Here is a 24,925-nt window from a genome sequence, read left to right as displayed (position 1 = left end):
TTGTCATGCACCATTACAGACCTTTTTACATATTTTTCTTGTATTGTTCTAAGCTATCGTGTGCGCAAACGAGTCAATTGGTATGCAGATTGTCTGTCATTAAGACCATTTGAAAATCAGCTTTGTCATTGGTTTAGTGTTGCAACTTTGGATTCATGCATATACTTCTAGAATATGCTGTGGCATTCAGAATGGGCCTGAGGATGGATGGTCATGCCAGGCTGAACAGTTCTGTAGATTTAAGTCTAACTGAACAGTGATCTATTCTCCCCAACCCCCAGCCGGAAACAGAATTCTGGTCTGCTCTGGAAGAAGATATTCCTTCTTAAGTGAATTAAAAGTAGTTTTCTTTTCGATTGCATTGCAATGGTGAAGTGCAAATATGTCACATTACTCAAAAGCAGTGTTAGCCAACCCCTCCAGCCCTATAATTTAAAAGCTAACATGGGGGTGTAGTTTGCTACTTGTTGAAAGAAAGCACTGATTGAGCTCCCCCCTCATAACTGATTCACTACGATTATCACGCAATCACCAAACTGCCAGAGAGAACTTCCAAGAAGATAATAGACTGCAAAAGGTCTAAGTTTGTTCCTGCTTCCTGTGTCATAGGTGGCATCTTCTAAATATATCATCCCTTTACAAAACTGCATCCTCCCCAACCCTGAATTGTGAATTGCTAAGAGATTGACTACTCCTTGCCCTGTTTGTACTGTTCGCTGTGTGAAGCAAAAACAGCAGGTCTCTGAGGCCTCCGATACCAGACGGCATGTGGACTGCATTCAACCCGGTGAGCAACAAATTGTGCAGGGTTATGATTGTGTGAGCAATAATCTTGAGCCTACAGCTCCAGGAAAGGTGTCAGGTGTAATCCCAGTAAAACAAGCAGGGGTTCTGACCACGATGATTTCTTTTTACTATAGAGTAGACTTGAGGATCACTAATCTCAAATAATTTGCAATTATTTGTGCTGTTTTGGACAAAGACCGCACTGAGCAACAGGAATACTGTTAGCCCCAAACTACCATGCCCAGCCGTCAGATGTCCTTTATTTTAAAGCAGAGGAGGCAAAAGTGTGGCCCTCCAGATGTTGCTGAAGTGCAACTTTAATCACGCCTGACTGTTGAAGATGCTGGCTAGAGCTGATGATCTCAAATGATCTGAGGAGTGAGGAAGTAGACCAAATCTACAAAACCTTATGCTACAGCTGCTTTTGCATAGTCTCAAAGGTACAAGATCCCTTTGCATATTGGTCTCAAATCAAGTTCAACAGCAACTGGAGTGCCAGGTCTGCCTCACATACAGAAGGCCCTCCTTATCCATGTATTAGTTTTTTTAATCTACGGATTCAAGCATCCACGGCTTGGAAACATTCCCCCCAAAGTATACATTCCAAATAGCAAACCTTGATTTTTCCATTTTATATAAGGGGCACCATTTTGCTATGCCATTATATTTCATGGGACTTAAGCATCCACAGGTTTTGGCATCCAGGGCTCCTGGGACCAAACTCAAGCAGTTATCGGTGAGGTAGTCTAGGCTGACAGATAGCCCAAGAATACCCAGCAAGGGCCATGGAATTGTGTGGAGGAGTCTCCTTCTTTAGAGATTTTTAAACAGAGGCTGGATGGCCATCTGCCTGGAGCAGTATCTTCCAAGTCAGCATCCACACTGCATGGATAAAGCGGTTTGAAATGTCATGGTTCAAGGCTGTGGCATGCTGGGAAGTGTAGTTTGTTGTGGCACCAGAGCAAAGCTTTATCCATGCAGTGTGGATGCATGCCCAGAGGGAGTTCAATTAGGAAAGTTATTTGGCAACCCTTCTCCTTTCCAGGGGGAGCCCTACCTGGCTGAGGCTCGTTGTCGCTGAGGCCAAGCGGGGCCTCGAGGGAGGAGGAGGGGTCCAGGGGGAGGAAGAGGAAGAGGAGGAGGAAGCAGGGCAGGCCCGCCATCTAGCTCTGCCCTCTGCAGCCGAGCCCTTGCCCTGCAAAGGCCCTTCTGCTCGCCCTCTGCCAGCCGCCTCTTCTGGCTCTCTTCTGGCCGCCTGGCAGCTGCCTCTGTGAGGTCACTACTAGCCCTAGGAGTCGAACCCCGAAAGGCAGCCCCGCGTCACAGAGGAAGGAAGGAAGGAAGGAAGGAAGGAAGGAAGGAAGGAAGGAAGGAAGGAAGGGCTTCTGAGCTAAGGCGCCCACGCGCCATGGCCCTGGCTTGAAGGGACTCGCCTCCTTGTTTCTCTAGAACACTTTCCTCCATTGGGCTTTGGGGCATCACAAGCAGCCCCAAGAGTCTCCCTCCACAATCCACACATTAAGAAGGGAAAGGCCCTCACTGTCAGACTCTAGACTCAGAGACTCTGAGAGTTGGAAGAGAGCCCCAAGGGCCATCCAGTCCAGCCCCATTCTGCCATGCAGGAACTCTCCATCAAAGCATACTCAACAGAGGAACATCCAGCCTCTGTTTCAAGACCTCTAAGGAGGGAGACTCCACTACCCTCTGAGAGAGTGTGTTCCACAGTCCAACAGTCTACTGTCAGGAGGTTTTTCCTAATGTTGAGGTGGAATCTCTTGTCCTGCAGCTTGCATCCATTGCTCCAGTCCTGTTCTCTGGAGCAGAAGAAAACAAGCTTGTTCCCTCCTCAACATGACATCCCTTCAAATATTTAAATAGGGCTATCATATCACCTCTTAACCTTCTCTTCTCCAGGCTATACATCCCCAGCTCCCTCAGTCGTTCCTCATAGGGCATGGTTTCCAGACCCTTCACCATTTTAGTCGCCCTCCTTTGGACACATGGCTCCAGTTTCTCAATGTCCTTTTTGAATTGAGGTGCCCAGAACTGGACACAATATTCCAGGTGGGGCCTGACCAGAGCAGAATAGAGTGGCACTATTACTTCCCTGGATCTAGACACTATACTTCTATTGATGCAGCCTAGAATTGCATTGGCCTTTTTAGCTGCTGCATCGCACTGTAGACTCATGTTCAATTTGTGGTCTACTTGGACTCCTAGATCCCTTTCACATGTAGTTTCATTCAGCCAGGTGTCACCCATCCTATATTTGTGCATTTCATTTTTTCCGCCCTAAGTACAGTACCTTACATTTACCCTATAAATGTAAAATCAAAAGACCACAGGGAGTTCATACTACTTTAATTGGAGAGTATGGTATATCACTTTGGGAGACAAGAGTAGGCACCCCCCCCCCCACCCAGTCATGGAAATATATTGGGTGGTCATGGGCCAGTCACATTCTCTCAGCCTTAGAGAAAGGCATTGGAAACCCTCTTCAGCATCAATCTTGCCAAGAAAACCTTTGGATGCATTCAGAAATCCATCAAGGATACCTTTATTGGCCAACCAAAATGCACAATATACTTGTTGCAAGCTTTAGAAGCTCCATGGGCTTCTTTATCAGGCAAGATATTACAAACAGATGTTTGTAACATCTTGCCTGATGAAGAAGCCCATGGAGCTTTGAAAGCTTGTAACAAGTATATTGTGCATTTTGGTTGGCCAATAAAGGTATCGCTGATGGAATTTTGTTTGTATTTGTTAAATGGCCAACACAGCTACCCCAGCATGTACTTTGGGTATGCTGCCATCCTATTTTGTCTTACCAGGGAATGAGACTCACTGAACGCAATGGGAACAGTTACTGAATAGAAATGTGCAATCCTTGCTCAGCTATGAAAACCAACTGTGTAACCTTGGGTGAGTCACACTCTCTCAGCCTCAGAGGATGGCAATGGCAAACCCCCTCTGAAGAAACTTGCCAAGAAAACTCTATGATAGATTCATCTCAGGGTTGCTATAAGTTGGAAATGACTTGAAAGCAAATAACGCAACACAAGAAGGTTGAAGGGTTGAAGTTTTGTTCCCCACACAGGTGTGAAGCTCACTGGGTTGTCATGGGCCAAGAGGCGTAATTTCTCAGTTTTATTTCATATGATTGTTACTAAAAGGGTAAAGTGCAGGTCGAAAGAACCACTTAGGGCAGTTGTGATGGAAGACCTATCTAAACTTTGCAGTTACCTTTTACTTTTTCTCTCAGAGAAGGCCCCTCCTCAATGACACCTGCCCACCATCCACCCTTTATGCACTTTCCCTTAAATGCATAAGAGCTAAGGTACCAAGTGTCTTCCTCTTATAACTTTGATATCTTTAGTAGCATGTTTTTATGTGTGCATATGATGTATACAAATAACTGAATAACATTTAGCAAGAGTGTAATTTAGATAAAATAGTTCCAAGGTGGTATGGTTACATAAATGTTACCATTGCAGACATTTTATAGCGTAATCTTTACAATCTCCAATATCCTTTCTGTCCCATTTTCTCAACTCATTCCTTTCACCTCCTTTCAACTTTTTTCGATGCTGTTAAACTCTCTTAAACGCCCCCCTCAACTGAACTGAACTCCTCTGAACTCTCTAGAACTGCATGGACCTCATCTGCCTGAACTTAACTTAACTTAACTGGTCTGATATTAACTTAATTTTAGGTCCAAAACACACTGCAGAAATAATCCAATTTGTGACTCCTTTAACTGTCCTGGCTCAATGCTAGGGAAGTCTAGGAACTGTAGTGTTTGTGAAACATTTAGCCTTCTCTGTCAGACAGCTCTGGTGCCATAATAAACTACAAATGCCAGAATTCCCTAGCACTGAACCAGGGCAGTTAAAGTGGTCTCAAACCAGATTATTTCTGCAGTGTGTTTTGGACCTTAATAGACTTCCCAGTCACTCACACCTCCCTTTTATGTCTACTCCTTCCCTCACAGTTAGCCCAAACTGGGATTGGCTGCCAGGAAACCAAATCTGCCCAGTTTCTCTCTCATAGCAGTGGTGCTCAAAACGCTGGTCCATGGACTCAGGGTAGCCTATGAGCCTTTGGCTGCAGATCCATAGCAAGTTTCCAGGAAACTATGTGCACATGACAATGGCCCAGTACAAATGGGTGGGATGTGGCGTGGCGACGCCGATTCTAGGGTTCGAGAGTGCCCACCAACCACACGCTCCGGAACCCTAGTCCATGCCGCCATGATGACACAAGTGCAGCGCAGCACTCAAACATTGCTGGCAGGAAATGGTGTCACGATGGTGCCCCTTCCTGTTTGCTTCTTTTTGGTGGTGCGTCGGTGCTGCAGCATACAGATGCTGCAGCACAGATGCAGGGCTTACAGGGGCGGCTTCTAGCCACCCATCTGTACTGCCCCAATAATACAGTAGAAATATGGTGCCAGTCCCTGGCCTGGTGCAATGGGAGGACAAGACAGGTGGACATAGCTTACGTAGCCAGACATAGGACCCAAGCACTTGGTTTTCATTAGGAAGAGAGAAGGTGGCCCAGCCACACAGCTTGTCTTATGATCCTGTGAGAGATCAACAAAAGGGGGAGAGAAATGTATAAAAATAAGCATGGTGTGGAGAAAGTAGAGTTTCTTTGATAATACCCAGAGGTAGTCAGTTGAAGTTCACAGATAGGGGACAGAGAAAAGGAAGTTCAGGACAGATACAAGGCAGTGTTTGTTTTTGTTTAATTTATATCCCACTTTCCTCCCATATGGTAGCCACAATGGCTCCCACCATACGTTAAAAGCAAAAACAGTATGAAATACAAATATTAAAAACAAACTACCACAATCCACTCAAAAAGATTAATTTAAAATAGTTATCAGACATGTTCCGCTATCCCAACCAGTAGGGTGGATAGGGGAGAGTGAGAAATTTAAATTGCATTCTAGTAAACATCCTTTCTGTGTTAATATCATTGTGCCAGAATGCCATTTGTAAGTGCTTTTAGGTGTACAGCAGTTGAAACAAAGTCCTTTTGTTTTATGGTAGGTCCTGGTCTATGTACATGTGTCCTACTCATACTATGAGTACAGGCCCCTCCATTTGCACACAAATGAGAAAGATGCTGCTTCTAGAGGCTGTTAGTTGGGTGGGTGGGAGTTGGAGATGAGAGAGGAATGCTATATGGAAAGGATAATGGGGGCTTCTGAGATGCTACCCATCTAAGGGGACCAAATGTAAGAGGGCAGAGCTCCTGCACCTTTAATAGAAGAGGGAAAGCCTGCAAGTGTATTTTGTCTAAGAACTTTCCCCTTTCTAGGCAACACTTATTGTGCAATTCTGCATTACAAAAAAGTCCCTTTATTAAATCATTGCTTCAGGCATTCTCTTCATTTTCATCTGGTCACCCTATTCATAATGGGTCTGATTGCTGTCTGCTGCTGGGGCTGAACGAGTATAGAATTCCTCTGTGTAGTTTTGAGTCTTGGGAACCCCTTTTTAAGGTGAGTAGGACCATTTCCAACGATTCGTGGTTGAAGCTCAACCTTCTCTCTCTTCCTTCCCAGCTTTGCATCTGGCAGAGTGAGCTACAATCAAATCATGCTGATAACATACAATGGTGGGACCTTCTGTTTTGCAAGTGCATGTGCTTTCACATTCTATAATTCCTTGCGCAACATCCTTCCCCCAGCACAACCAGCCTTTCCCAGTGCTTGAATGCACTCCCACGGCCAATGAATAGCTGTGGGAAGACAGGGAACAACTAGGCAACATCCCCCTGTGGTTCAGCAGCCAAGAGAAGATAGCATTCTGCCAAATTTCCAGTGTATTCATGTGAGTATGCTAAGAATCTGGGCCATGGTATCTTGGCTCTCTTCTGATTTATTTTGGTAGAACGTCTTTGCCTTCCTACCAGTGGCTGGGAGGATTTCATGCACTCTCTGTAGGTGTCTTGTGTAGAGAGCTATGTGGGGTATCAGTTCTTATTTCCTGCCCTTTGAGTGTGTCGTCTTCATAAATCAGTACCTTTGGGGAGCATCATATACAAATTATCAGGGAATGGTCCTAGCAAGGTCACTCCTGGCTCTGCCAGTGGGTTGATAACTGGCCAGTTTGGGAACCTTCTTACATGTTGTCTTTCTGTGTGATATGACAGGTGTGTGTTTGTGTTGGGGATGTGTGCTGTGGATATGACACCCCTGCTGTTGTGGCTTCATTTCCAGGCTCTGTCTTTCCCCCCATCATTCCTCTTTTCTACTTGTGTATTTTCCTTCTCCACAGCAAAACACGCATTGGATATGGAGTCTTTTATTTTCACTCCTGGCATAACATTAGTATAGGAATGCTCTGTAAATTCTTCAAATAGATAAATAAATAGGAATACGAAGCGCTTCGGACAACTGCACTATGTGTTCATCCCATTCCTGAACCAGAGATCTGAGATGAGAACATGTATGAGAATGTTATGTATTTATTTGTATGCACATGTTACCTTTTGTTGTATACCATTATTTCTTACTATACACCTGGTCGATTGACAGAGTTATAATTCCCCCCCCCCCTACATTAAAAGTATTGCATGTATTTTCCCCTAAAAAGAGAGCCATTTTCTTTTAAAAGTGGATTTTCACAGCAAAAGAATATTATTCACTACCAACTTCTTCTAATAATGTCTTTCTTTTTAAAAAAAGGAACAGTGGCTTTCAAAAAATACAGAGAAGAAACAAGAGATCATGACTAATGTGACAATACTTCATTAATTAGAGCTCTATAAACAGCATGTAAGGAATTAAGAATAATTTTGAACACATTAAATATTATCATATCGTTATAGGTAATTTTGAGTCAAAAGAGGTCTAGGAAATAAGGTTAATAAGCGTTAAACACAGAATATACTATAATTTTTCCCATTTCCCCCTCTCATGGTATTCTTAATAGATATGAGAACAGTGCTGGAGATTTATCATAATTCCATAGAAAAGCAACCTATGTGTTTGTTCTACACTGGGCATTGAACTTTTTTACTGTGTCCAGAATAGTTTCCATTCCTTGTTTTTACATGTAGCAATCTGTGCATGAAATTAAAAGTAGTCCCTTGACATGAATGTCTAGTTGTAACCAACTGTAGGGAGCAGTGCTCACTCCATGCAGCACTTGGGCCTTGAACTGCCAACCTGCCAATCTTCCGATCATCAGAATTGGCATCTTAACCACTAAGCCACCACATCTCTTGAGTGCATAAAGTTACCAAGCATGTAAGAAATTGCATCTGTTTCCATTCTTTTTAGAAACCATATTGCAGTTTTCTTCCATGAAAACCAGTGTGTGTGGGCATCTGAAAATGTTATGTGCAGTTTGTTTCTGGACAGCCTACCCCCAATTTTAGCAATACAGTGAGCCTTCTATATTTGCTGTGGTTAGGGCACAGATCCCCATGAAACTCGAAAAACCACAAATAAAAAACCACACTATTTTTTTTAAACCTGAGTGAACCCCTATCTAGGAATCTCTAGTTACTCCACAGTCAACATCCACTGGAAGGTGACCACAGAATTGTGTGGAATGGACTACAAATGTCTAGAGAGGTGTTTTCTCTCGTAATCTCTAGTCCTCCACCACAACTCTATAGTCAGTTTCCGGCACAGTTGTTCTGAAGGACCTAGAGATTTATAAAGAGAACATATTACTCAAATTCATGAATAATCAAATCCACAAAAGTCAAAGCTGCAAATGTGGAGGGCTGACTGTAGATGCAATTCATTTTGGATGGAATTTCATATTATTCTGTAACTCCTTGTCCTGTAAAAACAGTACTTTCATAGATTTCAATTTACTGGTGAATATTTATTAAGGTACAAAGAATATTAGCCTCCCTGATGATTTGTATAACTGATTTGTCTCCTTGGCAACATACAATCAGAATGAGCCTCGCAGAAGCCAATGGGACCAAAGTCAGGAAAAGGTGGGGCTACTCCCAGGAGCAAATAAAATAGGAAGAGAGGAGCATGTAGGTTGGATAGGGACAGATCTCTGAGTTAGAGTTTAAGGTTTATTAGACCATGAGGGCTATAACACCCAAGGTGGCTGAGATATACTGCTGAGAGGGGCAGTTGGATAGGGGTTTTGAGTACCCAGGTTAACCACTAGGAGAGTCTTTGATAAACAGTGTCCAGAAAAGGTATTACAGCTAGAGAAATGTTGTCTAAATTACCATAAGTGGTGGCTGGAACTATGGTGCCTTACAGACGGGCCTAAGCGGCGCCGTCGTTGCGCCAGGAATACACGCGAGGGGCGGCGCTTCCGGACGCGCCTTGCCCCTCGCGCGTATTCTGTACGGCAAGATGGCGGCGCCCTATACAGACAGGCACGGCCATCTTGACATAACGGACGCACAGCGTCCGGACGTCTAAACCTGGAAGAGCCGTTGCGAGTGCGCGCTTTGGCACTTGCGGCAGCTCTTCCGGGTTGCCGGAAGGAGTGCGATTTCTGCACTCCTTTTTTGCAGCGCGGAGGAGTCGCGCGGTTTGGCTGCTGCAGCTCCTCCGCGCTGCAACCGGCAGCGGCCTAAGACCGCCCCTTTTGGGCGGTCTGTAACGGGCCAAAGAGAGTTCAAGTGTGAGAGTTTAATTAGGGTGACTAGGGAAGTCACATTTTACCAAAAAGGATATAAAGCCATAAGGAAACAATTACAAAGACAAGCTAAAGGAACTGTCAAATGGTGTAACAAATAAAATATTTAAACACCGTATCCAGTATGAACACCATCCACTAAAAGAGATACTGTATTCAGCCTGACTTGTAAATAAATCTATTACTTTGTGAAGTCGAAGGTTTCCATGGCTGGCATCCATAGTTTTTTGTGGGTTTTTCAGGCTATGAGGCCATGTTCTAGAAGAGTTTATTCCTGATGTTTTGCCAGCAGCTGTGGCTGGCATCTTCAGAGAACGCTGGCATGGAAGAGAGTGGAGTATATATACTGTTAGTTGAGAGGAAGTGATTTGCATGTTAATCTGTGTATTGTTATGTTATTGAACGGCAAGGTCTCAGGGTGTCTATTTAATCAATGATCCATTGACTGCTGGGAAACCCCCTCGCCCTGGGTGGTTTTCATTTGCATTTGCTGGGTCTTGACTTTGGTGTTTTTCAGGACAGCTAGCCAAACTTTGTTTACTTTAAGAGTTTCTTCTTTCCTGATGAAGTTGTCCAGGTGTTTATGGATTTCAATGGCTTCCTTGTGCATTCTGACCTGATAGTTGTTGGCATGGTCCAGAATTTCAGTGTTTTCAAACAGCATTTTATGCCTAGGTTGGTTTATAACATGTTCTGCTACTGCTGATTTTTCTGGCTGACCCAGTCTGCAGTGTGTCTCATGTTCCTTGATTCATGTTTGACCAGTGTGTTTGGTGGTCCCTGTGTAGACTTGTCCACAGCTGCATGATATGTGGTAAACTCTTGCAGCTGTGAGAGGGTCTCTCCTCCTGTCCTTCACTGAGCGCAGCATTTGCTGGATTTTCTTGGTCGGTTTGTAGACCATTTGGAGGTTGTGTTTCCTCACCACTTTCCCTATTCTGTCTGTGAATCCTTTGATGCATGGTACAAATACCTTCCCTTTGGGTGGGTGATTGCCTAAGCTCCTTTGGGTTTTTCTGGGTCTGGCAGCACTTGTCATGTCTGAGCTGTAAAAGTTTGCAGGGCTCAGAGGGCTTCCCATGGCTATCCCACCTCCTTGCTCATTTCAACAAGCAGCTGTCTGGAGTGATTTTAAAAATACATTAAAAACATGACCAACATTGAGAAAAGTCTTTTAGGTTTCAGACACACTAGATATTAGGTGTGTGGCTGTGAGAGAGTAGTTGATGCCAAGCTAGGGGAAAATATGTAACCCAGACGTCTGGCATCAAGAGAAAGTCATGTTGCAGGAGACACACAACAGAGTCCTGAATTCAAGTGTTTCTGTCACATAATTGGTGGCAGTGATGGGATCAAAAAGACCCATTGGGCTGCCATTTGAGGGAAGTGGTTTGGGTGGGTGAGTCTCACTGTGACAAATAGGTGGCAGCAGTGGCACACATTAAAAAGGAGTGAAAGATTTTGAGAGATTTTGGTAGTGCCATGTTGTCACCTTCACATAGTCCAGTGCTCAAAGCATTACACCACACTGGCCCTTTTGTAACTGTTTATATGGACTTTAGTAAAAACTAAGTGCCAGTAACATGGAGCAGAATCTTAGGCATGTTTACTCAATGCTGAGCAAGGCGTCCTCTCTGAATAATTCCCATTGTGTTCAATGAGAATTGCTCCCCAGTATGTGTGTTGTGGATTACACTTCTGGTCTAGATTTGTTTAATCCTAGCAAACACAATTCTAAGGGATCGGGCCAAACAGAACACAATGGAGATTATTAATCAGTAAACATAAACTGGATTGTACAACTGTACCACTTTAACAGCCATGACTCCACTCCTTCCTCTGGAATGCTGAGATCTGTAGTTCTCCATCACATAATTCTAGTGCCTCGCTATTCTACAAATTCCAGGACTTTTGAAGTAGTGATGAAAGATGAAGTGTAACTGAAGTGCTATTACTGTTGGCCCTTCTTACCTATGGATTTTTTATCCATGGATTCAACATCCATGGCTTGAAAATGTTCACAAAATGTATAAATTCCAAATATCAAACCTTGATTTTCCATTTTATATAAGGGACACCATTTTACTATACCATTATATTTAATGGGACTTGAGCATCCACAGATTTTGTTATCCATGGGGGATCCTGGAACCAAACCCCAGTGGATAACAAGGGCCCACTGTAATTTGCAGTGTTAAAAAGACCAGAGTGCTAAGTTGGATATGACAGTTGAGGGTTCGAGACTATTATCCAAAAACTCTGGCTGTGTCTTTAAAACTTTGGACGTTCTGAGAGAGGATACTCTGTGATACTGTCCAGTGATGCCCAAAGGGAACTGGTTTGGGACCTAGCTTTGCCTTGAGAAGAATAGCTTCCACTAGTCACTTCTAACTTGTAGTATGTGGAGTAGGGTTAAGTGAAGAAGGGGTAGAAAATAGGCTTGAGACTAATTCATTCAGGGGCTATACAGACCGCCCCTAAGGGGCGGCATGTAGCCGCCCCTTTCCTGGCCGGATCACAGCCACGACAACCTCACGCTGCAGTCCTGATCCAGCTTCTGGAGGGTGCAAAAATGAACTGCAAAAAGTGGCTCCTTTTTGCGCCCTCCAAAGGGCATCATAGCTGCGGCAGTGTGGCTGTATGGTGCCCCTTCAGTGCTGCATCATTTGGACAGAGTGCCGGAGTCACGCCATGATGCCACGTGCTGTCTGGAATGGTGCACAGAATCATTATGCCCTGGGGATGGAGTCAAGGTGTCCAACATCAAGACGTTGTGCCCTGACTCTATCCAAGTGCTGGTCTGTACAGGGCCTCAGTCTCCAATTTAAGACTGGTAATAAATATTCATGGATACTGTTTTGGCCATGGCACATGTTGGGCTGATTTTCTATCCAGGCAGGCAAATCATTCTTCATCTTGACTGTAGAAGAAGGTTGAGTGCACACTGAACCATTAAGAACAGGTCTAGGCTATTCTAAGGGGCTATCCAGACCGGCCTGAAAGGCTGGCCTGTGGCTGGAGTCAGGGCACATCATCCTGATGATGCAGGCCCTAACTCCAGCACCAGGGCATCATGATGGTGCATGCAACTCCAAATAGCACGTGCCATCATGATGCACCTCCAGCGTTGCGTCCAAATGATGTGCCATACAGCCGCCCCACTGCAGCTATGGTGCCCTTTCGAGGGCGCAAAAAAGAGCTGCTTTTTGCAGCTCCTTTTTGCACTCTCCAGAGGACGGATTGGGGCTGCAGTGTGAGGTTGCCGTGGCCCTAATCTGGTTGAAGAAGGGGTGGCTGCATGCCACCCCTTCAGGGCTATATGTACAGCCCCTTAATCTTCTCTCCAGCAGGGACTTTGTAGTTTATAATAATTCAAAATTACCAGTTGTTTACAGATTCAATTTTTTAAAAGGAATTCTAAATAAAGTAAATGGTACATAATGTACAGGACAACATATCACAATATCTTTTCCCCACCGCACCCTCTGGCATTTGTGTTGTGTATCAATACAAATTGTTTATCTTCAGCCTAATAAAGAATACTGGATGACTCAACACCTTGGAGATTATCAGATGGGGGAACATCAGGGACAAAAAAGGCATACTCCTGGCAAAGTCGTGCAGTTGTATTGAAGATTTTCAGACAACAACATTGCACTTATCCAGGACTTAACCCATGAAGATCCAGGAATGCTCCAACAACAAACCATTCCCGGGACCTCCCTGGAATGATTTTTTTTGTATGTGCATTCCTGGATCTTCATGGGTTAAGTCCTGGATAAGCGCAATGTGTCTGAAAATCTTCAGCATGATTGCACAACTTTGTTGAGAGTATGCCTTTTACTACCAGCATTTTCCCTCCATCTGATAATCTCCCTTGTATGCTTTTTGTGACATTTTGGTTGGTCCTAATAAAATGATTGAGCTGTAAAATTTTAACATTTAGTCTTTTATGGAGTATTATGGCCAACTTCCTGTTTTATGTGTTTCAAATACTGTCTCTTAACTGTTTATTTTCAAAATGACATTATTTCACAATGAGGGACCTGAGAACCTTGATGCATTGGAACAGGATATCTACTTAACTTACTACAACCCGAAGTGCAGTTGCAAATGATAATTAATCAGGGTTAGTGATTCAAACAAGTGGCCCAAACAGACTATGAAGAGTGTATCTCTCAATAGATAGATAGATAGATCTCTCTATACATAATTTACATATCTCCCATTTCACTATTTTGTCTCATAAAGATTCATGATTTCTAGTTGCATCCATTCTGGAATAAAGCTAATACTATACAGTACTGTAATGTATAAAACAAGTGAGCCAAAAGACTCTGAGTCATTAAGAACACATTAATGACATCTTGTCACATTAACCATAGGGTATAGCACCAATTTTCTCTTCTTTGTCATAATCTAACACTATATTTTTTTCTGTGTATAGGCTACACATACTACACCTTCATGCAATATACACTTTCTGTTGGTTCTCTTGATTATTTGCCATTTATGGTATACTATTTTCTTTTGTCATCACTTTTATAAATCAGTAGGATGAATATAAAGATGTCCATAATTATGAAGAAATGTGCACCATCACTACATGTCTAAGAATGAAGCATAGTCTCCAACCTACAAGTAACCTGAGGTAATCCTTGTATCATTTAAATATTTGTTTACTGCCTAATAAGGAACTAAGTGGTAGAGACAAGTGATTTCAATTTGAAATCAATATGTTTGTTGAAGGTGTGGTTGATGAATTCATGGGTAAAAGGCTTTTCAAATAACACATTTATCTCTCTATCCTGGTCTAGAAACCATGCCCTGTGAGGAGCAGCTTAGGGAGCTGGGTATATTTAGCCTGGAGAAGAGAAGATAAAGGAGTGACATGATAGCCATTTTCAAATATTTGAAGGGATGTCATATTGAGGATGGAGCAAACTTGTTTTTTGCTGCTCAAGAGACTAGGGCATGGAACAATGGCTTCAAGCTACAGTAAAGGAGATTCTACCCAAACATTAAAAAGAACTTCCTGACTATATGAACTGTTAGGCAGTGGATCACGCTACCATGGAGAATGGTGAAGTCTCCTACTTTGGAGGCTTTTAAACAGAGGCTGGGAGGCCGTTTGTTGGAAGCGCTTTGATTGTATGATCCTGCATGGCAGGGTATTGGACTGGTTGGCCCTTGTGGTTTCTTAATTATTTGATTTTATAATTTTATGATTCCATCCCTTGGCTCACAAAATTTCTGTAACGTACCATCTAAAACAGCCTTCATCAACTCGATATCCTCCAGATATCTTGGACCACAGCCAACTATGCCTGTTGTATGGGATTATGGGACTTGTAAGTCCTACACATTGGGAAGTTCATCAGGTTGGAGAAGGCTGATCTAAAACATTTTAACCCACATGCAACACAACATATCACTCACAATAGCAATATGGGTAAGCACATAAACATAGTGCATATACAACACATATTGATTTGTTCCTCTACTCTGCTTACGTATGTTGTTGTGTGTGTTCAAGCCCTTTCAGATCTATGGTGACCCTATCTCTGAGTTTTCTTGGCAAGATTCATCAGAGGGGGTTTGCCATTACTATCCTCTGAGGATGAGTGAGTGTGACTTACTTAAGATCACCCAGTGGGTTTACACGGCCAAACGGGGAACCCTGGTCTAACAGTACACCATGCTGTCTCTCCTAGTAAGATGTAAAGAAAACCGTACTGCTTTTATTTTGAAGAATCAAATTATATAGAAAAGACCCTTATGGAGCCTCAGACTCTGAATAATATACAGATTAAATTATAGTGTTTATCATACTCCTTTCATATAAATATTACTGTAATCTAAGAATAAATAAATTGATTCTAAAGACTTGCCAGCCAAAGCAAAATAGTGATGCTAAAGACTGTTTTACTTCCACCAAAAGCTAAAATTAAATCTTCCTTTTTCCTCTGTTTGTTATCCCAGTGATTTAAATGTATGATGAATGAATAAAATATTGTGGGTAAGAAACAGAATGGGAAAAAAAGGCCAAAACTGTTCCACTATCCACAAAAACAAAAACAAAACAGCAGCCCAAAGAAGGGAAAAGGCAAAGACACACTTTTTCCTTTTAATTTTTATGACATGGAATATAATATGTGAAAAAATAATACATCCCATCTTCAGCTACTTTGGAGAGGCATTTTAAATGAGAGAAGTTGTGGTAGAAAGCATGAATGCACAACACTTTCACTGGCTCCTGTTTCCTTGCTCCAAGAAGCTTTCCTCCTTGTGTTTTCAGAATTAATTTTTTAAACTCCATTTGCTGAAAGCCTGGTTCTGTTGGGCTCCTCTCCTCTGTTAGCTGTTCACTGACATCAGCCATTCAACCTGGTTACAACAAGGATAGATGGGAAGCTGGACCCTTCCAGTTACTGTTGTAGAGAGTAGCACCTTTGAGACTAACTGAAGGAAAGAAATTGGCAGCATGAGCTTTCATATACTAAAGTCTACTTCCTCAGATGCATTTGGTGGTTGGTGCATCTCAGGAAGTAGACTTAAGTCTACAAAATTGCTGCCAATTTCTTTCAGTTAGTCTCAAAGATGCTACAAGATCTCTCTATGACTGATTCCACAGATTAACATGGCTATGTCTTTGAATCCTTCCAGTTACTGTTATGAGAAACCAGGTTTATTTGGATCCACATCTCCTGGAAAAGTTTTGTTATGTCTGGTCATTACTAACAGTGTTTCTCTATCTTCTCCAATCTCTCCTTCCTTTTTTCCCCTTTTGTATCCCATTTTTAACTTGTAAGTCTGTAGGCAGAGATTGTATGGCTTTGATTGATCTTCTTTTAGCCACTCCAATAATCTTTTGGACTGGAGAGCAAAGTAGAAATGCTTTAACAAAATAGTAAATAAAAACTGATTTAGAACTGTGAGCATTCATTTCCTCACTGATTCAGTACCATAAACTGTTTTCTCCAAGAAAAAAGTGAGGCACTACCAGCATGTAAAGTGGGATGGGTAGCTGTGGTCCTTCAGGTGCTATTGGTCTACAACTCCTAGCTTCCCTAACCATTGGCTGTGCTGGCTACAACTCATGGCGGTACTGATCAGTAGTCTCTGGAGAACCATATATCCATATCCCTGGATATGTAACATGAAACGGGGCTCTTAAACTAGGGGTGCATCTACACTGTAGACATAATGCCATTAGACACTGCTTGAACAACCATGGCTCTGTTCTACAGGGATTTGTACTTTTGTGAGGTACCAGCACTCTTTTACAGAGAAAGCTAAAAACCTTGTAAAACTAGAAGTTCCAGGATTTCATAGGATGGAGCTACAGCATTTAAAGTGGTGTCAAATGGCATTGCTTCTACAGTGTAAATGCATCCTAGTTTTTCAGGTAGATTGAAAACAAATTCCCAGAATTGCTCTAGAGCTGCTGCCACACTGCAGAATTAATGCAGTTTGGCACCACTTTAACTGTCGTGGCTCCATCCTATGAAATCCTGGGATTTGTAGTTTGTTGTGGCACCAGAATTCTCTGACAGAGAAGACTAAACGTCTCACAAAAGTACACATCCAGGAATTCATAGCATCGAGCCATGGCAGTTAAAGTGGTATCAAACTGCATTAATTTTGCAGTGTAGATGCAGGGCCTGAACAGACAGGCCAAAATAAAGCTGTTTCAGGTCACTTTGGAAGTATGCTGTTTAAATGACACATGCATATTAAGAGGCCAGAAGCTATGCCAAAGCAGCGCTCCAGTCCTTAGGACTAGAGCGTGGCTTTGGCATGACTTCCAGCCTCTTAGGATGCATACATCATTTAAACAGCATACCTCCAAAGTGACCCAAAGCAGTTTTATTTTGGCCTGTCTGTTTGGGCCTGCAGTTTAGTTAATTTAGCTGTGCCACATTGGAACCAGGTTCTGCTCTGTGTACCATACCATGGTGATGGTTTATGCCCATGGTTCCCAGACTTTTTGCCCTTCTGACTCGCTTTGCATCTACATCTGAATATTGCGCCCCCGCCCTGCTTGGTGTAGTATATGAATAAAAACATTTTGTCTGTTTTGTGTGCATGTTTTCATTCACACATTCATGTATATTCACGTTTTAACATCATATAAGGAATTTGTTCTCCTCCTCCTTCAGGCAGAGGCTCCAAGTGCCCTCCTTGCCTTTCTCTTCCCCTCCAGGATAGAAAAGGTTTGGGAGGAGGAGGAGGAGGGATCAGGGCCTCCAAGACTTGCGCTCACTCCCTTGAGCAACTTGGGTGCCCTATCTAGGGGTCTCATTCCACAGCTTGAGAACCATTGGTTTATGGCTTTATTGCTCAATCCATTAAGACACTATAATCTACCATAGCATGAACGTGTTAAGATTTGAATTTTCTCCCAACTGAAAAGGGAGAGAAAATTATCTTGCAATCCTGGTAATGGGAGGGAGAATCAATTCAACACTGTCTAATTTTTATATGGCTCATCTATCTGGTTTTCCTTTTGCAAATGTTTTTTGAAAGGGGGGAAATCTTAAAGGTACAATTAAATAGGGACTATAGAAAAAAACAAAACAAAAAGCCAACAATGTTATCACAAACAGCTCAGTAAATAATAGTGCAATTTTGTAGCTAATAGAATGTTTTAACACCTGAATACATTCACATGCTTGAATAAACATTAACAATATAAACCTGTAAAAGTAGATTATAAGTCACAATATCTCTTTGCAAACAACAGCATATTAACTACTGGTGTATACTTCTTCAATTACATTCTTTTAATTTTTGGTTCTGTTGCAGAAATTTAGTGTTAAACATAATTTCTGTTTTAAAATCATTACATGACAGTCTATTAAAATGCAAGCCAGCAAGTATACACTTTGCCTCATCTAAAAATGGGACATTTGCTTTAAGTTGCCTTACTTGTAAAATCAAAGAACTGGTTTGGTATAACGATTTGAGCACTGGAAATGAAATCCAGTGTAAAGACTAGATTTAAATCTGCACTCAGCCATGACTGGGTGACCTCTATATCTTTGGATTCTGCAACAAATTTCCCAAAAGTAAACCTCGATTTCGCCAATTTATATAAAAGATGCCATTTTATTATACCATTGTGTAAAACGGGACTTGAGCATTCAATTATTTTGTTATCCTGGCTAAAAACAAAACTGGAGTAGATATTAAGGGCCTACTGTTTTTATCACCAAGGTAGAAAGTGTAAAAGCAGAGTTACAGTTATGTCAAGATAACTTGACAGTGGATGTGAAGAGGTTGAAATAGTTAAATATTTTCTATATATTGGCTCAGTCATAAATGATAATGGAGACTGTAGTCAAGAAATCAGAAGAAGACTAGGACTTGAGGGGGCAGCTATTAAGGACTTAGACAAGATCCCCCAAATGTAAAGATATATAATTAAATATCAAAGTCAGGCTCATCCATGCCATAAGTTTCCTAGTTTCTGTCAATAAAATCTAGACAGTGAAGAAAGCTAACAGGAAAGAAATCAACTCATTTGAAATGTAGTGCTGGAGGAGAGATCTTCAAATGCCATGGATTGCCAAAAAGGCAAATAAATGGGTCCTAGATAGATTCAAACCTGAACTGTCCCTAGAGCCAAAATAACTAAACTGAGGCTGCTGTACTTTGACCTTATCATGATTTTATATGATTCATTAGAAATGATGGTGGTGATTGGTAAAGCTGAAGGTAATAAGAAAAGCGAAAGACCACTGATTTAAACCAAGATTTGCAAGACCTGAGCAGGGCAGTTAATAACAGGTCTAGGAGGTCTCTCATTTGTAGGATGTCCATAAGTTAAAACTGACAACTGCAATTTGTGTCTTTACTTATTGTCTATAGTTGTCATTCTTGTCTTCTAATGTATTCTACGGTTGGATCAAACTCACATTCTCACCTTATTACAGAAGTGGGTATTGTGTAGCTGTCCAGTTTTTGCTGTATTGGAACTCTACTAACCCTAAACAGCACAGTCAATGGCAAGGAACACTGGGAATCATGGAGAAAGTTACATGACTACCACTTCCATCTTACTACTTTTGAATACAAATGCATTATGTATAGTCAGCTAGTGCACCCCCCCCCCCCAATATCTGGCACTAATTTAAGAAGATAAATCTGTTTTAAATTTAATAGAGAAATAGAAAAGCTTGTGATAATCATTCATGTTTTAAGAGTCATTCGTGATTTACGATTACCTTTCCCTGTATACCTTTTCTTTGCTTGTATCTAATTTAAAACCACCAGATGTTCATTTTTAAATTTTAAAATACTTATCTGTATAATAGAATCATATTAGACCGTACCTGTGGTTCATGCTTTCATAAAGACAGATCTGTTATGTGATGGATTTGAGAATCCTGTAAACACCACAGAGATACATCATTGTTGTCACACAGAGCATGGCTAAGAACCTATCAAGTGAGTTATATCCAATCCATACAACTAAGTTAGCCAGATATTAGAAATAATGTTACACTATTAAAACTGCTTTGCCTGAATCACTTTTTTGGGTGATTTAAACAAGATTTCCCCCCCCCCCCACACACACACACAAAGAGAACTGACAATATAGGAAAACACCTTGATACCTGCCATGTTTTGCAAGGAATTATTCATCCTGAGTCATGCACAGAGCTTGAAAATTTTACTTTTGGGGACCACAACTCCCCAGATTTCAGCTACCATTATGGCCATTGTAGTGGTTGCCAGATTCTGGGAATTGTTACCCTCAATAATGACTTTCTCCCAAGTCCTTGTCTTGTCCCTGTCATATCTACTTGTATCCCTGGGTGTTGTGCTGGCATCAGGGAGGAGTCTACTCAACTATGAAATATAGAGAATTGTGCAGCTCAAGCCCCATCTCCCTAAGGAATCCCTGAGGCATATCGCCCTGAATTTCAGGGATTTCAATTAAAGCAGTGTTGTTCTGAGCTACAGCAGTCTGGCAACACTGATAAGTGTCTTTGCCTGCCCATTGCTGCTTCTGAACATATGGCAGGGGTGAGGCAGGATGCCAGCAACTGCAAGGCATTCTTGAAACCCTTGGATTTGTGGATGCTGGAAGGGAGACATAGCTTCATTCAGATAAATAGCAAAACTCGGGTGTTATTAGAACAAGCTGCCCTGTGTTCTTCACCTCTATTTTTCCTGTCTTCCACACACGAGGCAAGGTGGTTGGTCACCTCCATGTTTGGTAGGTTTGCCATTTTTCCCAGACTTGGCAAACTATGCTTTGCACAAATCATTTGCTTGTTAATCATAATCACAAGACTTAGTTTAATTATTATTTGTGATCTTGCACTGAGGGTAAAATGTGATTTGTCCTAGACTTTCATAAAACGAATGTTGGTAGCAGGCAACCAAAAGTAAAGGAAACCTTCTGGATAGTTTGTGGTCTGAGCAGGGCACAGAGTACCTTACCTCCACATGATGGAGTGAAGCATGCTCCTTCTGTGGATCACAAGCCACTGCTACCTGTATGTTTTGGTGACCTTGAAAAGTGACTTTTTGAGGTACATTTCCTGGAATTCCCCAGCCAACGTGGTCACTTATACGCTGACTGGTAAATTCTTGGAATTGTAGTAAATTCTTGGAATTGTATAAGCAGTTGTTTGTTTTGTTTTGTTTTTTGCAAAAAAAAATGTTAGCAATAACTTATATAGTGATCAGTGTTATATTTTAATGTAAATTTTATCAGATCAGATTTAATATACAATCACCCCTTGGAACATGTGGGGGATCCGTTCCGGAATCCTCCTCCCGCGAGTTCCAAATCTTGTGCATATTCAACCCCCATAGGCTTGAAAGGGGCATGTGCATGCGGGGTGCGTGCAGTGGGCATGCACCCCATTAAGTTTAATGGTGGTCACCCCTCCTCCTCCTCCTTCCCCTGACAGCTCTCTTCCTTCCCTGGGCCTGGGGTCCCCTTGCTCTAGCCCTGCTTTGGCTCCAGGAGGAGGAGGAAGGTGGCGGAGAGGAGGAGGAGGAGGAGGAGGAGGAGAGGGAAATGGAGAACCGCCGCACCGTGCCACGCCAGTTCAAGGCACACTCTCTGGGTAAGTCACACTCTCTCAGCCAGAGGGAGGAGGAGGAGGAGGAAGCAGAAGAGGGCCCAGGAGCGCTTTGGTTAGGTTCCCTGCTGGTGAGGCTGCCAAGGGCGGGTTGAATCCAGGAACCTGGAGAGGGGTTCAGGAGTCCCAACACAGCCACCATTCCCTCCCTGGAGCATGTTGGGGGGGAGGTTGTGGGAGAGCAAGCAAAAGGGAAATGTAGCACAAGCATTCACACATTTCTATCAATTTGCTGAAAGGGAAACATATGTAGCACAAGCATTCGCATAATCTGTCACAAAATAGAAAATTACAAACAAAAAAAAGCTGCTTGCAAAGCGACTGGTGCAAGAGGGGAGGCATGTTCCGCCCACTATCCACCCTCTGACCTTTATCCCTCCCCTTGAATCTGACCTAATCATGACCGGGGACAAGTTCACATTTGCCAGCACCCAGGAAGAACTGGGTTTTCCAACAAGAAACGGGAAAAATCCTGCTTTTGGAAAACCTGCTCTGAAGAGGATTTGCCCCGGATTAGGAGTGCAAAACCCTGATCTGGGTGTGTAAAACCTGGCACCATTGGGAACAACCCAGTTTTAAACTGGTTTGAAATCCGGGCTATATTGCAGTGTGAATGACCCCTTTAATTGCTCTGGCTCAATGCTAGGAAATTCTGGGATCTGTAGTTTTGTGAAACATTTAGCCTTCTCTGTCAGAGAGCTGTGGTGCCACAATAAACTACAGTTCCCAAGATTCCCTAGCACTGAGCCAGGGCCGTTAAAGCAGTCTCAAAGTGAATTATTTTTGCAGTGTGAGACTAAATTATTCAGGATAATGAGAACAAAAATGGGTTGCAAAATGCTAAAAGAGGAGCTTTCTGAATTAGGAGAATGGGCAGTAAAATGGCATATGAGCCCCAATGTAAGCAAGTATAAAGTGAATTACACCAGGGCAAAGGGATCTTGAGCTCATGTTGACCAAAAAAGGTAAATTCCCTGTTGGCCATAATTAGAGAAGGAATTAATAATAAAGGCACAATTGGCCCTTTTTATCCATGGATTCTGCATCCACACTCAACCATCCACAGTTTGAAAATACACCCCCATTTTTTCCCAACCCCCCCCCCCCCCCCCCGATTTTGTAGTTTTATAAAAGGACACCATTTTATTACCCCACTCTATATAATGGAACTTGAGCATCCACAGATTTTGGTATCCGTGGGAAATCCTGAAACTATTGCACCCAGAAATCCCACTGGGATAGATGTGGGATGTGGGATTGAAAGTCAAGCATGGTTGTTATTGCATGCGGCCACGGCCATTTTCAATGGATAAGCCCGACTGGGGTCGAGCTGCATACAAGTTGTACCCACCCAACCATGGTTGCGTACGATGACACCTGTGTTTGATTTTTTAATCCTGTGTCTATCCTGGTGGGATTTCTGGGTGCAATAATCTTTTAGGAACAGGTGCAGAAAAGGGAAACCAAAATGATAAAGTGACTGGAGCAGCTGACTTGCATGAAAAGGTTACATTTGCATGATGTGGAGAAATGATATAGGGAGAATCTTTTGTCCTTTGCTCATGATACTAGAACCTGGGGGAGGGGGGGTAATCATCCAGAACAAATAGAAGCAGAGGTACTCTTCTTCACACAGTACATAGTTAAACTGAGGAATTCACAGTCACAAGAAGTAGTTATGGCTGCAAAAGGGGATGGTTTTGACAAAGGCTACTGGAAATGATGACTAGAAAAAATGATGACAGAGAAAATATGGAGGGTGCTGCTGGACTTTCCATAGACAACTAGCTGGTCACGGTGTGAAGAAGCAGTGTATGTCTATGTGTAAGAGAGAAAGAGAGAGACATTTTTAAATATGAAATTTTAAAATGCATTTGTTATTACCCCACTTTTCCTCTAAAGGAGAAGTGGAAATTGTGTGTTCTCCAGACATTGTTTGCTGGGACAGAAACCCTAGCCAGCTTAGCTATTGTTGAAGGATCCTGGGAGTGGCATATGGAGGGCCACAAAATTCCTATCTCTGCTCAAGATGGAAAACTAAATGTCTCTTCTTCACTAAAACATTTCTCTGCATTAAAACATTGTTCTAACTTATCTTCATTAGCTTACCTTCATTAAAAATGGACCTCGAGTTGAGTGAAGTTTTGAATCAGGATTTCCTCAATCCTAGATTGTGTCATTACCCAGGACTTGGACACCATCTTGTTGGAGGAGAGGCTTGAAGACATGAAGGCCGTGGAGGATTTTGCCAAGAGAGAGCCTGGATTATTCCTCTCACCAAATATTAATGAGAGATGAGTTCTTGGAGCCAATGCTGCCTATATCTGATTTATCCTTAGGAGATTACCCTGCTGTTCCCTCTCTGACTGTAAGGACTCCTCTGACATGTCCCCATAGGGATATAGCTACAGGAGGACAAAATGAGAGCATTGTCTCCCAAAGAATAATTATGCCCCATATGAGATTTTCCTTCAGTCCTCAAATTTCTAGTGTTGCAGAGAGTGAGACACTGAAAATCATTTGCATTTGGAAATTGAAGTGTTGGAGCAGACTGAAGGACAATTTCATTTGGTGCGGCAAAATTCTTACAGGAGTTTAATGTCCTCATTTTGGATCCCTGCTGTAACGACATTCTTCCACAGTGTTGGAGCAGGTCCCACTGCCACCAAGCCACCTCCAAGAACAGCAGGAAGGTTCCCAGCTCCATTAGTGTGATCATCTGAAGAATAAAATGCTGCCCCTACAAGACATATTCCAAGAGGAAAGGGCCTAATGCTCTGGTTTGAATTTGAACTAAAGCAAACGGATGGACCCAGATCACTGCTGGAATGACATTTTAAGATGACACCTGTTCAGTGTCATGCAGCCAGCCAGTTTGATTCCAAACCTGTTCCACAGTGAGCTGACCATGGTGCTGAGCAGTGGCATCACTAGAGTTGGTGTCACTCCAGTGTGGTAACTCATGCTGTCACCCCCAAGCTGCATGGGGTGACACTGTCCCCAGCCATGCCAACAGTCCCGCTGGAGTAGATCAGACCACTTTGGAAGAGAAAGGCTCTGGTCTACTTGCTGCTGATGTCTAGAAGACAAGGAACATCTGTGTCCCAGGTTATCCTGGTCTACCTGCCTTATTCACAACTGCTGGGGTCCAGGCACTATTCAGTGAAGTGAGTGGCCTCCAGGTTTTTGCAATGGTGTGCCAATAGCATCCCAGCCATCTTCCTTGCTGGTTACATGAGGGTGGACTGGGTCCTCCCCAGGATCTTCAGTCTCTGGAAGTCCCAACCTACCTATGGGGAGGCACAGTAGTACAAACCGAAGGCAGTTCCTTTCCCACAAGTGCACAGCCCCCTCCAAGGTACCTGCCTCGATCCAATACAGGGAGAGGTGGGATACAAA

The 24,925-nt window shown here is 42.6% G+C and overlaps 1 protein-coding gene across 6 annotated transcripts in view; it reads right to left on the bottom strand.

Moving 5' to 3' along the window:
* LOC149319210 (uncharacterized) overlaps positions 1 to 2,066 on the bottom strand; it is a 43,742-nt gene extending 41,676 nt beyond the window's left edge. For all 6 annotated transcript variants that reach the window (XM_089511281.1, XM_089511282.1, XM_089511283.1 and 3 more), the window contains exon 1: positions 1,844 to 2,066. In XM_089511281.1, coding sequence (XP_089367407.1) covers positions 1,844 to 1,949 — 106 coding nt within the window. In that variant the 5' untranslated portion in view covers positions 1,950 to 2,066. The remainder of the gene's footprint in view (positions 1 to 1,843) is intronic.
* Between the last annotated feature and the right edge of the window lie 22,859 nt (positions 2,067 to 24,925).

Source organism: Sceloporus occidentalis, unplaced genomic scaffold (genome assembly GCF_023333645.1).
Source record: "Sceloporus occidentalis isolate IW3139 unplaced genomic scaffold, rSceOcc1.0.p SCAF_2, whole genome shotgun sequence".
NCBI lineage: Eukaryota > Metazoa > Chordata > Lepidosauria > Squamata > Phrynosomatidae > Sceloporus > Sceloporus occidentalis.
The sequence above is the reverse complement of the archived record's forward strand: the minus strand, read 5'-3'. Positions and strand labels throughout refer to the sequence as shown.